At 35.9% G+C, this 13,465-nt stretch overlaps 1 protein-coding gene across 2 annotated transcripts in view; it reads right to left on the bottom strand.

Moving 5' to 3' along the window:
* ift81 (intraflagellar transport 81 homolog) overlaps positions 1–13,465 on the bottom strand; it is a 110,133-nt gene that overhangs the window by 86,700 nt on the left and 9,968 nt on the right. For both annotated transcript variants that reach the window (XM_043715704.1, XM_043715705.1), the window contains exons 2-9: positions 11,006–11,161; positions 9,211–9,314; positions 7,818–7,998; positions 7,498–7,587; positions 4,506–4,571; positions 4,061–4,171; positions 2,750–2,834; positions 1,666–1,829 (exon numbers count right to left, since the gene is read on the bottom strand). In XM_043715704.1, coding sequence (XP_043571639.1) covers positions 1,666–1,829; positions 2,750–2,834; positions 4,061–4,171; positions 4,506–4,571; positions 7,498–7,587; positions 7,818–7,998; positions 9,211–9,314; positions 11,006–11,149 — 945 coding nt within the window. In that variant the 5' untranslated portion in view covers positions 11,150–11,161. The remainder of the gene's footprint in view (positions 1–1,665; positions 1,830–2,749; positions 2,835–4,060; positions 4,172–4,505; positions 4,572–7,497; positions 7,588–7,817; positions 7,999–9,210; positions 9,315–11,005; positions 11,162–13,465) is intronic.

A 13,465-nucleotide genomic window follows, 5' to 3' on the forward strand; every position in this document is an offset into this window, starting at 1 on the left:
CACAACACCAGGTTATAGTCCAACAGGTTTAGTTGGAAGCACTAACTATTGGAGTGCTGCTCCTTTGTGGGATATAAATGAATTAATGTTATTTCTGCAAGTATAAATTCTGATACAGAATAGGAATGAGAAAATACATATTCAGCGAAAAGAAAGGATATGTTAGCATGAGGCGTGAATACAGAACAATGGTGGATATATGGGCAAACAGGAAAGCATCTGTTTCCCCCTTACACGGAGACACAGGAACAAACCCTAAAGAGGTCAAAGTGGCCTCTGGATGGAAATAGATTCTGATAGAAGAAAAGATATGCCTAATCAATAACCTACGGTAGACTGACGTCAAACACCCTTATGGGAGTCAGAGATAAGAGTTTGTCACGGACAAGACAGGATAAACAGAAGTTGTGGGATAAGTCTTAAGGAAATCTGTGACGTAAGCGAAGCAGGGAACAGACAATGGAATAAGGAAAACATATGGGAAAAAACAGTATAAATTGCAAGGGTTTTTTGGGATAGACTGTGCATTTTGTCATTGCCTTACCTGGTAATTAGACAAAGCACCCACCTATAGGTGTACAAATAAACGGCTGATTCAGATATTCGTCTCGGACTGAAATTATTAAAGTGAGTGAGCTTTTGTTTCTCACACATTGTTTCCCTAAAGTGGGGAATCTAGAACAAAAGGACACAGTTTCAGGCTATTCATTCAGGAATGAGATGAGGAGAAATCTCCTAAATTCTTCACCCTGGAGGTTTACGAATATGCCACAACTATATGTAATTAAGGGATATGGTAAAAAAGTGAAATTGAAGCTTAACATCAGCCACAATTATGTTGAATGGTGCAGTATCATATTCTGCTCCTATTTTTCCTGGTGTGCTGTGTATGAGCAAGAAGTGCTGGAAATACTCAGCAGATCCATCAGTATCCGAAAAGGAGGAAGCAAGTTCATATACGAGATGTGGATTCTTTCAGAAGAACTATGATTTTAGTTTTCCTATTAAAATGCACACTTGTTCGCAGTTGTTATGTATACCAATGGGCCTGCTTTTTCCAACCATTGTTTTTTAGATTTCAGATTTTGTAGTATGTAATTTTGGTTGGTATTTCAAATCATGAAATATAGACATTAGCTAATGTGCTGTTTTCAAAGAAAATCAGTAGTCTTTGGATAATGATCAAGAGGTATTTCACTATCAATAGATATGGAAGACAAAGAGAGAGGCCCAATTACTGATCCTGCACAGATCCACTTTTATGGAATGGAAGTGGATATTGCATTTAACTATTAAGCCAAAAAGGAAACTAAAAGATTGCTTACATTTCTTTCCTCTACTTTGTTCCTTCTTTGGAAAACAATATTTCAATAATTAACAATTAATAAAACTGTCATAGTAGCTATCATAATTGTCAACAACTGCAGTAACACAATTTATGGCTTTCCCCAAAAAGTTTGTATGACACCAATTGCTATTCTCATTACGTGTTGTTCTTTACAATTGAGATCAAGGATATTTGCTTCTTAAGTCTGTCTTGAATTCATGCATGAAGCAGATGGACCACTATATTTGCCATCTCGTCTAGAAAACCATTGACTATATATACTCTGCATTTACTCTCATCAATACTCAAAAAATACTGTAACAACATTAACACTGCACCTTGGTTTCAAGCTCACTGAGATCAGAGTGACCCATTGCAGGTTCTGCAACCACTTTCTGTAAGTAATGAACAGTTTTCTTCTTGCTATCCAATTCCTTGGGAAGCTTGTCTGAAACCATATATGTGTTGAATTTTATTTCCTCATCCAGCCTCTTCATCAAACCTGAAATTAATATTCAGTTCAACCATTAAGGGTTAAATAATACACATCATCTGAGTTACTGTTGTTTTGAATTATGTTATATCTGATTTCTAAAGGTACAGACTTGTAATACTTATAAATACAACTTTGAGCCTTCACGTATTATGAGTTTTATCACCAATAATCACATATGTTTAGACCCATCAGTCATTAAAGTGTGAAAATTTCAAGAATCTTACCAGGCTGCTGGGTAGATCTCTCATTGAGGAAATAGAACAGCAATTTTCTATCATGTCACAAAGCAACTATGCCTTCTACTGGCTGGGCTCAAAACATAATTTACAGCAAAGCAACTGCTGTCCCTTTTCAGTTTACATATAAGGTAATATAGCAACTCTAATCAAAATTAATTTTTTGTGGGTACTTTGCTGATTAGTCTACAGTATTCTTTGCTATTCATAACTCCAATAATCTGCCAAAGTGCTATAGAATTTTATCTATCAAGTGGCAGATAACATTTGAACTACATATACGGCAGACAATAGCAATTGTCAAAAAGAAAAAAATATGACCACTGCACTGTGACTTTCTGTGGCACCAGTCCGCATCAAGTCAAACACAACAGACATCTTAGAAATTTTCAGTGATCAAAAACTTAACTTCATGAACAACATGGTTATAGGAACAAAGCAGACACTAGGTACTCTGTAATGAAAAACATATTGATCCTTCAAGTCACTTCACACTCAACTTCATTGCCAATGGGTCCAAACTTTGGAACAACACTGTAGGTACACTATGGAAGGCATGAAACATGAAGGCAGCTCACCACCACTTCTGAATGTGAAACAGGGATGGGAAATAAATCCTGAGTTTGCCAATGATATTCACATCACATTCTGACACTGCTTCCTAAATTTGTATTTTGGTGGAGCACTTACCCTCAGGCTTTGCATCTGCTGAAGCTTGTCGAAGGTCCTTTAACTGCTGCTGTGCTCTCTGCAGCCTTTGTTCTGCATGGAATAACTGGAGAAGAAAAATATAACATAGGAGCCGAATATAATAAAAGCAGCACAGGTTTGCGAAAAGTTCATTTTATGGTAAATGGATACAAAATAAACAACTTGCTTCAATGACAATCTTGTTTTAATGACATTAACCTAAAAATGAAAAATAAAACAAACTATACTATGCCAAACATACGAGGTGATTGGATTAATTTTGAGAAGTTACAAATGTGTTCTTTTTAAGTTACTTTTCTGGTGACTTCAAGTCACATACTTGCTATCACCAGAAGACAAAGAAGGGATACACTGCAGGCTGCCATTAATCAAAGCTGCATCAAACACATTGTGCCTAAGATTCTGAACTGAGTTTCTCCTGCTCCAATTACACAGTGCAGACAATGCAGACATTATCAAAGAGTCAATATAGTCCCATTACTCAGTACATCATTCTACATTCTAGCCAAACTATACAATCATTAAAGGAGACAGTATGAAAAGAGACTGGCAATTAATGCAAAAGGGGATCCAAAGTGTTCAAAAGGTATATAAATTGTAAATGGATGGTAAAAGAAGTGGGGCTGATTAGAAACCAAAAAAGGGATAAACATATGGAGGTAGAGGGCATCGATCAAGTATTAAACAAATATTTTACACCTGCCTTTAACAAGGGAGATCAGGATGAAAGAGAAGGTAGTTCAGATACTTGAAGGGGTAATTTATAGGGACCACTCTCAAGGGGTAAGGACAGCAAAGGCTGACAGTGGTCATCAAGAGGTCTTCCAAAATCTGGACTAAAACCTCTGTTGACGCCTTATCATCTAAGCCATTAAATTCAAAACGCTTGTCTAAAAATCCTTCCAGAGTCCTACTCTACTTTTTCAACCTGATGAGACAGAACACATTATCAAATACTTCCCATTTGTTACAAAAAAAAAAGGCATCTTGTACAACCCTGATATTTACACTCTTATCTGCAGCTGTCTTAATATTGCACAATTAACCTTACAATGTCTCCGTCCACTGGCAAAAGGCTCAAAACCTCTCCAGTCAGGACTTCAGTCACCTTCACCCTCCTTCCGACTGATGCAGCTTAGGGATTGTATGTTCTCCTACTAATTGCAGTGGGATATTTAAAAGGAAATAAAAAAAGATGCTACATAACTCAAAGTAGTTGATCTGCAATAGTTTCATGTAACAAGCATACATATCTATACATGGCTTGTCACTATGTGCAGTATAAATTACTTGATTTTTCTGTTCCTGCTTTTGCTGCATTAACGATTCTTCCCTCTCCTTCTCCACACGAAGCTGTCTTGCCATTTCTAACATCCGCTGGTGATTTGATACAGTGTCCACCTAGTGAAAACATATAAACATTGCTCTTACTAAAAGCGTCTTAAGAAAATATACCCAAGATCCTATATCCCGGATGATTCCCTTCTATCACCAATAAATAACTGCAGATGACAGCATAGAATTCACACCAATTAAACCAACATGCCTGCATTTTAAGTGCAACTCCTTGTAGTGATTGGCAACTCTCCCAGCATGTCTCAATTTACTCAAAAGTGTTATTCAATGCCTTCCTTAAGCAAGCAACATGCTCCTTCAATTCAGTTTTACATTTTCCTATGTGACATGTGACACATGGCTGAAGAAGCAACATCCTTACTAGATAACTGAATCATACCCTTTTCTTCAGACGCTCGACACGCTTAATTAGTTGATCCTTCTCTTCCTCCATAGCATTTATGTCCTGCAAATCCAAAGAAAAATTTATACTGTGTATTACCTAACTTTAAACATTTTAACACTGAGGTTTTAATCATATAAAATGCTAAACTGAAATATTCACTTATATATGCTTACACACATAAAAGTAATTGCAATATTCAGCATGATGCAACACAAAGTTCTCAAAATATACATTTCTTTTATTTGCCGCTCAAGTATTACTTTGAAAAACAAAACATTTTACTTGCTGGTCTCAGCGGCACACCATTTCAGCATAATTCTTGTGCATCCAGCATACAGCTATGCATTCACGATTTTTTACGACAGGTATGGTTAGCAAAAGCAGAGCATTATGAATGCTGGAAATTTGAAAAAAAAACAGAAAGCTTGCTGGAAACTCTCAGCACGCCACGTAGCATATGGAAAGAGAGAAAGAGAACAGCTTACAGTGGATAACTTAATATCAGACATGAAGAATGAGAAAAGGTGGAAATTGAAAGCCAAGTTGATGATATTTTACATCTTGGGCTGACAAAGAAAATAGCACTAAGAAAGCCAACAATGCACTGGGGAAAAAAGGTGAGGAGGAAATCTGGTGTGACAGGAACAAACAATGTTTCACTTATCCCATTAAAATGACATATTTACAACCCATAAAGATTATTATCGCAAAATTGTTTAGTGGCAGTTAAGTAATAGTAATCAGAAGGGAAGTTGTTAAGTGTGAGAATAAGTTCAGTCAGGTGGAGAAGGATAATGTTAAATGGGGACTGGATGTGTTGCATTTCTTTCAATCCTTCAGGCACAAACTTATTAATCTCTCCAATAGGACTCGTAAAATACAATGTGAGAACTTTACTCAAAGATCACAGCAGTATGCACACATTTCTGGAGAAATAATGTTTGAGTTTACAGACGGGTATTTCTTTCCCATTAAGAATTCAAGTATTTTTCTCATTCACAGAAACAAAAGCCCAAATCCTTGTGCTCCTTAGTTTTATTATTCCCTCCAGTCCTACAAAACAGAGACCTTATACTCCCCCAATTTTGCACATGCTAACTGTCTTCTCTCTACCACTAGAGACAATACCTTCCATTGTCTAGTCCCAAGTTCTGAATTTCTCTCCCTAAACATCTCAATTTTCTCTCACTCACCCTTTCTCCTCATTAAAATAGTAATTAAGACTTGATCCTTGACCGAGCTTTTGACAGCAATCCTAGTTTATCCTTATTTGGAACAATGTCAAATTCTGTTTACTAATCATTCCAAAGAAGCACCTTGGAACATTTTACTGTGATAAAAGTGGTTATATAAATGCAAGTTATTATGTTCTCATTTATGAATAGGGGTCCAATTCCCTCTGACATATAAAAGTAGGAACTAATGTGTACTTTCCTTATCAGCAAATGACAACTAAATATTTATGGAGATACTTTACATGTTTTAAATACCAGCAAAAAGACAAATGCAGTTAAATTCATTCTCAACTTTAAAAAAGTAATTATAAAGAGATTACAACAACAAGCGTTTTATCCTAGTTTACTAGGTGCTTGACACTTCTAATAAAACATCTTTTAAAATAAGTAAGTTGCCAACTTTCAAAAATATAATAAGGATTTTAGTGTGGAAAAAAAAATGCTAACTGATCCATTCAAAATTGTGCAATGAAGAATTTCAAATTCCTTGCACTCAGACAGAGAAGAGCATTAGTCAAGGCTCAAAACAGACTGGAGTGAAGAACAAAACTAGAGAGCACAAGGATTTGGGTTTTTGTTTGTGTGAGGCAGACATACTTGAATTCCTTGTGGGAACTCTGAATTTGGGAGATCACAAATGTCTAAAATATGCTGGGATGATAACTTAAAAATAAAAATAAAATTGTATGAAATAAATCAAATATTCAGTAAGACAGACAAATGGGTTTTCTGCACTAGAATCACTTTAAAGTAATTCTACTTTAACTATGTCATGATTTCATAGACAGAAGAAATAAAAACAAAAAGCTACATTTATTACAACACCTTATTATATCTCAGCAGATCTCAAAGTGTTTCGTAAACATTTATGATACATATTTTGAAATATTGTCATTATTGACAAGAGTGTGTTTCTGGAAAAGCACAGCAGGTCAGGTAGAATCCGAGGAACTGGAGAATTGACGTTTCGGGCATAAGTTTCCTGATGAAGGGCTTATGCCCGAAACATCGATTCCCCTGCTCCTCGGATGCTGCGTGACCTGCTGTGCTTTTCCACCAACACATTCTCAACTCTGACCTCCAGCAACTGCAGTCCTCACTTTCTCCCATATTGTCATTATTGTTTGGTAGGCAAAAACAATGGCTATTTTATGTTCAGCAAGATGCTACAAATAATCAGAGAAATGACCAATTTACCTTTTTTTCTGTGTTGGTAAAGGTTAAGCAAGTAATGTCAGTCAGTAGAATTCCCATCTCTTTTAAAAATAATAAAATGGATACTGGAATGCCTACTCAAACAAATAGTTCAAGTTTAACATCTCCTCCTAATGACAGAAGCTATGCTATTTCAGGAAATGGAAATAGTGATTTATGTGTGGAATTGGCTTTCACAAAATGGAAACAAAAAATGCCTGAAATAATTTAAGAAACCATGAAATAGAAAGTTAAGATGCTTCTAAATGGATGAAGCAAGATAGAATAAATATCTTCCATCATCCATTATGACTTAATCAGCCTTTCTTCAGTTCATTCTCCTTAGAATGACTTGAGGGGTACTTTCATGAACATGATGGCTACAGTATCAATATACATCACAACATTGCAGTTTCATTAAAATAGTAATAAAGACAAAACCCTTCACTTGCTTTCAAATTTTGAATAAAAGTCCATTTTACTTGCTCCAAGTTATCAAAACCTTTCTAAAATAAATCCTTTGTCCCATGGCTGAGTGTATTTTCTATACTTCTCACCCTCCTTATTTCTGCAGTTGAAAAACCACAGTTCTTCAGCTGTTCACATTCCCTGTGCAAGGTCTTGAACCCTTCCACCAATTCTTCATACTGGAAGCAAAAACCAAAAGAATTGTTTAAAAAAAAATTTCTGACAACTTTTGAATTTTCAGATTTATTCTAAACTAGATTGTTCAATTACTACTCTAAATATTCAGTGTTTTATAAATACGAGAAAAATGGGATCTAAATATTTATTAAAGAAGCATTACTCTTAGAGAAATAAACATCCATGCTATGAAATATTAAATATCCACATTTTAAAGTTGTAATTACTAAACCTGATGATAAGTGTCTGCAACCACATCATCCTGAAGAAAGTCAGCAGGGATTTCCACCTTGACAAGGAAGCGAGCCAAATATGCTCTTTTTTTAAGCTCATTGGTCCGCTGCAGAAGCCAGTGCAAAATGGGATGAATTATAGGTTTACTCCCAGTAACCAGACCCTGTCGAAAGGCACTCCTGAAGGGGTTCAACAAAAGGATGATTATTTATTCACTCAACCACAGATTAAAATCTTTAATTTAACATAATAACAATACCTTAGTGGTTTCAGGCTGCAACCTGTTGTTGTTCAAATCAATGTCTTTTTGCATAAAGTTGCAAGGTGATGACGATACGCTAATTTTTATCTTTGATTTTAAGAAATTTCAAAGTATTTTTAGTTTTCTTTTAGTAATTTTTTACATCAATATTTACTACCATTTCGAAAATAAAGCCGTAGTTTGTTTGACCTTTCCTTCAAATCAAAACTACTTATTGTCATTTGCTATGGTGAACAATTTAATCAAAGAACTACATTACCGGTCATCAGAAAAAGAAAATGTTATTTTCTAAAAAATGTTATTTTAAAAATGTAATAAATTTGGAATTTGATGACAAAAATAGAAGCATTTTCAACATATTTTCTGAAACTTTCCCCATTAGACAGTCGCAACCCACATATGTCTGTAATTCTTTATAGCCACCTTCGGTATCTAAAGGAAGATCTGAGAGAAGCGTCCAGAATGAGTATTTTAGTATCTCGCATGCAGCTTGCGTTAATTGGAAGATTTTCTATTCAATAATTTCAATGGGAAGGTGCCAATAGCATGTTCCTGATATGTATCAAGTGTACTAGCTGTGTCTAACATCATAAAATTTATCCTATTTGTCTTGCCTAGATAAGGAAAGAAACAAACCAAAACAACCTAAGAGACTATTATAGATATTTCAAGTTTTTGCAGAGCTCATCATTTGCCCAACCTCTCAGTAGAAGACTCTTGTATGACAAATGATGAATGCAACAGCTTATTAGGAAAATAAACAAGATATTTAAAATGGGGTTCTGGAATAAATTTACAAGCAAGTATTTTGGATTCCTGGTTTGGTCTTCATTTATATACTATCTAGACATTTTCTAATACTGCCCTTGCAGGCAGTAGTTTACTGAATTAATTTCACATTTACTTGATGACAAGCACTTATTTCTGAAAATATGCACAATTATGTAATATGTGGCTTCAAGCCATACAAGAGACAAATATTGCAGAGAATGATAGAGACATGAAAAAGGTAATTTGTTTGACCTCTCAGTCAGGAAACAATTCTGACAGAAGTGGTAAATCTAAAGAAGGAAGTAGTAAAATAAATGATCTTCTATAAGTCTGAGGTAAAACATATATTGTTACATACATATCAGAAGCACTTCCAGGTGGCTTATATTTCAGAATTCCCAGAAGGCTAAACATTCGCTTTGCTGTTTGATCTGGTGCTTCCTCTCGAATATCAATGTTATGCTAACGGAAAAGAAAAGAATATTACTGATGTTACTACATACTAAATCCATAGTGCATATGACATGTTTCATAAGAGGAGGAATTGCTTGAAAGGCAGGAGAGAATAAACAAGAGAGAGAAGATAAATATTTTCTGTTTTTTTAATTGACTACTTCATTTTGTGAAAATGAACTATAAAAAATATATTACTTCTTCACTTAGAAATTGAAGATAATGTGTAAGGGAACTAAACATAAATTTTTACATCCCAGATTTGATTTCTGGTTCAAATCAGTTAATTGATTTTGATAGAGGTGCAACGATTGGCGACATACCTAGTATAGGGGAGTGTTTTTTTTAAGATAATTCAGGTAGTAAACATCACTTAAAGGTTCCATTCATGATTGCTATCCAATGAACACTGTCAGAATATATGATTATTGACAATAGTAAAGGCAGATTCAGGCACAGCAGTTACATCCAAGTTACAAGCAACATGTCAATATCCAAATATCTAGCCTCATGCATAACTATGAGAATCGGAGCACTAATATTATGAAGTTAATGCTGACAGGAGTGAGGAAGAAGGGAAAAAAGATATGCAAAATGTAACAATTTTAGTCTTAAGGCAATATAATACTTTAGACTGCTTTATAAGGCGAAATTACGTGTCTCATTATATATTGTTACAACATGGGGTAAACTCTTCTGCTTAATTTATAAACAGCAACACAGAAAAGATTTATCCTGTGCAGTAATCTGTAAAATTTCGAGTGGCCAAGGACTATTTAAAGTAAAATTAACAAATTTCTTAAAGTATAACAGAGAATAATTAACTAACCACTACTTACAATTTATTTCTCTAATGTATCTTCTACCTTTCCTTCTATAATACTAGTCTGATAAAACTCCCAATTAAGATTTACAAAACAACATTTCTTATCTCAAACCCAGGCAGCCGTAGGTTCTTGCCTTCAGATCTTCCTGTGTTTTCTCCTTGTTAGGAACTTCTGCATCACAGGGTACTGATCAAAACGGGACTTTAAAGAGAGACTTTTTCAAGCAGTCTACACATGCTAGGACTTGGCAGCTCTCCTCTCAACTGTTCAATTTCCCCTCAGTCTTATACCTCTGAGAATCGGATTTTGTAACTGGCTTTGAAGATTGTCAATATACTCATTTCAAACTTGATTGGAAATTGACAATTTTAATCGGGGTATAACTGAAATTGATTGGCCAAATTCAAATTTGTTTTTGTCTCCAGACAACAAGCTAGTTGAGTTTTTTGACCGAGTGTTACATTGTTACCTTCTTAAGAACACTCGGTGTTGTGTCAGGTAGTTCTGCTGCTTTTAACTCTCTAAAAGATACACCCACATTTTCATAACAATAATGAATAGCCTTGTAGAATAACAGGACTCTTCATTAATCATTAACTCTTCATAATAGACTTGTTTGAACATTTAATATACATGGGATTAAAAGGATAGTGGTACAATTGATACAAAATTGACAGAAGCATAAAAAGTAAAGAGCAAAAATAAATGGATGTTTTGCAGAATGGAGGAAAACAAAACACATGGTGTTTCCTAGGGGTTACTAATGGAATCAATACTTCTTAGTTTCTATATTTGTACTTATTATATTTTAATAAGTTAGACCTTTACTAATTAAAACACACTGATTATATACTCTAGCAGTGTAATACTTACTTTTGGATCAATTTCAGCCAGAACTTCATTAAGCAGCTGCAGCAACTGCAGTGGCTCCAAAGAGTCAAAGGTGATTAGGTTGAATGTCTTCTTGAAGGGCTCTTTATTGAGCTGTTCTACAATGAACTTGATTTGTTCACTCATTTTTGTTTTTTTCTGAAAGAAAATAAAACTGCACATGATCCTGCATTTTGATGTTTTAAATGGTTTGTAGGAAACTTCAAAACATGACAAGAGGAGGAAAAGTGCAAGAGATTTCAGGATTTAAGGATCTGGAATTAGAAATCCAATGATAACCATGAATCCATTGTCAATTGTTGGAAAAAACGATCTGGTTCACTAATGTTCTTTAGGGAAGGAAAATACCATTCTTACCCATTTGGTGGTCTACATTTGACTCCAGACCCACAGCAATGTGATTGACCCTCAACTACCACGTGAACAACTAGGGAAGAGCAATAAATGCTGGCCAAACCAGTGATGTCCTCATCACATGAATGAATAAGAAAAAAGTTAGCTACTGAATAAAAAAGCAAATGCGATGTATTGGAATGTAAATTATACAGAATTGACGGCACAGAATATTATACTCTATGATAGAAACATAGAGAATGAAGGAAGATAGGTTCGAGGGTGGTGTTGTTATACAATGTTTGTAAAGGTATAAATGCATATAGAAAAGACAATGTTTTAAATACAGTGAATACAGAGCCATACAGCACAGAAGCTGACCCTTCGGTTCAACTTGCCAACACTGACCAGATATCCTAAACTGATCTTATCCCGTTTATCAGCATTTGGCCCATATCCCTCTAAACCTTTCCAATTCATGTATCCATTCAGATGCCTTTTAAATGTTGTAAAAGTACCACCCTCCATCACCTCCTCTGGCAGCTTGTTCCATACACACCTCTGTGTGGAAAAGTTGCCCCTAAGCTCCCTTTTGAATCTTTCCTCTCCCACCTTAAAACTATACCCTCTAATTTTGGATTCCACTACCCTTGGGCAAAGACCTTGGCTATACACCTATCCATGCCCCTTATAATTTTATGAACCTCCATAAGCCATAACCTCCAATGGTAAAATGGCCCCAGCATATTCAGACTCTCCCTACAGCTCGAACACTCCAATCCCAACAATATCCTTGTAAATCTTTTCTGAATATAAATTGAGGAGAAGTGATATGTAATTTCTACAAGCCAGCGATGAAATCAGAAGACCTAGACCTAAAGGAGACCAGCTGGGGGATATTTGCTGCTGTGGACCTCATTAAATAAAAAAATTATGAACTATGCCAAGGATATAGTAGGATTAAGATTCTAATTTTTTTTTTAAACTGGGGCTTTTTTTCAATAGATTAAAGTCAAATGCGACATTCTCAAATGGTAAAGAATTAAACCTTGTTTCTATTTGCTGGTGAACTTGTAACATGACAGTATAAACTTCTAAAAATCAAGTACCAAAGCGATGCGAGATTAAAATCTTTAGCTCAGACTTTATTAGCTGCAGGGTGACTGACAAGACACTGAGACCCATCTTTGAGGAGGAAAGTTACCTGAACACTTAATTTCAGGTGGTGGTCACATCCTTTACGACTAGGTCTTCTGATTCCATCACTGGTCAAGAAATATGTGGCTGTGAGACAGGTAAGGGATCTGCAAGATAGCAGCTTCAGCCTTTGCAATAGTCAAAAGATATGAGTTTGGATGAGAGGGAAGGCAGTAAGGTGGATGAGCTAACAACTGTGATAATGTAGTGGAGGAAGTCATTCAAAGCAACAAGGACCAAAGCAGAAATAGAAGCAGTATTGTATGGCGGAATTGATACTGTTCTCTGCAGCAAAGAGAGTTCAAATGTCTGTTTTGCCTTTTTGAAGTCAGAGTTACAGACATCTCTTTGGGCTATAGAGGATCTTGCAGGAGGAAGGTGAGGATCTAGTCATAGGTAGCAATGACAAAGGCAAGATGAAAAAAGAGGGCCTGCATTGACAGTATGAGGAACTAGGCAGTACACTATGAGCACTGCCTGAACCATGGGCAAATGGCAGAGGGCAAAAAAGGTTAGTTAAATTAATGCAGGACTCAAAGAATGGTGCAGTTGAAGTCGCTCTGGTTCATGGGTCACCGGCACCAATACTGATGAAATGTTGGGATGGTTTATATCTGAACCAAGGTGGAACAGCTCTTCTTGGAAGCCACCTAACTAGGGAAATAGAGAGAGTTTAAACTAAACAATTGGGACGAGGAAACACATTTCAGAAAATGTAGCACATCAAACAGTAAAGGCAAAGCAAGAGGGCGGCACGGTGGCCCAGTGGTTAGCACTGCAGCCTCGCAGCGCCAGAGACCCGGGTTCAATTCCCGACTCAGGCGACTGACTGTGTGGAGTTTGCACATTCTCCCCGTGTCTGCGTGGGTTTCCTCCGGGTGCTCCGGTTTCCTCCCACAGTCCAAAGATGTG

The sequence above is a fragment of the Chiloscyllium plagiosum genome, chromosome 25 (genome assembly GCF_004010195.1).
Source record: "Chiloscyllium plagiosum isolate BGI_BamShark_2017 chromosome 25, ASM401019v2, whole genome shotgun sequence".
In the NCBI taxonomy this organism is placed as follows: Eukaryota; Metazoa; Chordata; class Chondrichthyes; order Orectolobiformes; family Hemiscylliidae; genus Chiloscyllium; species Chiloscyllium plagiosum.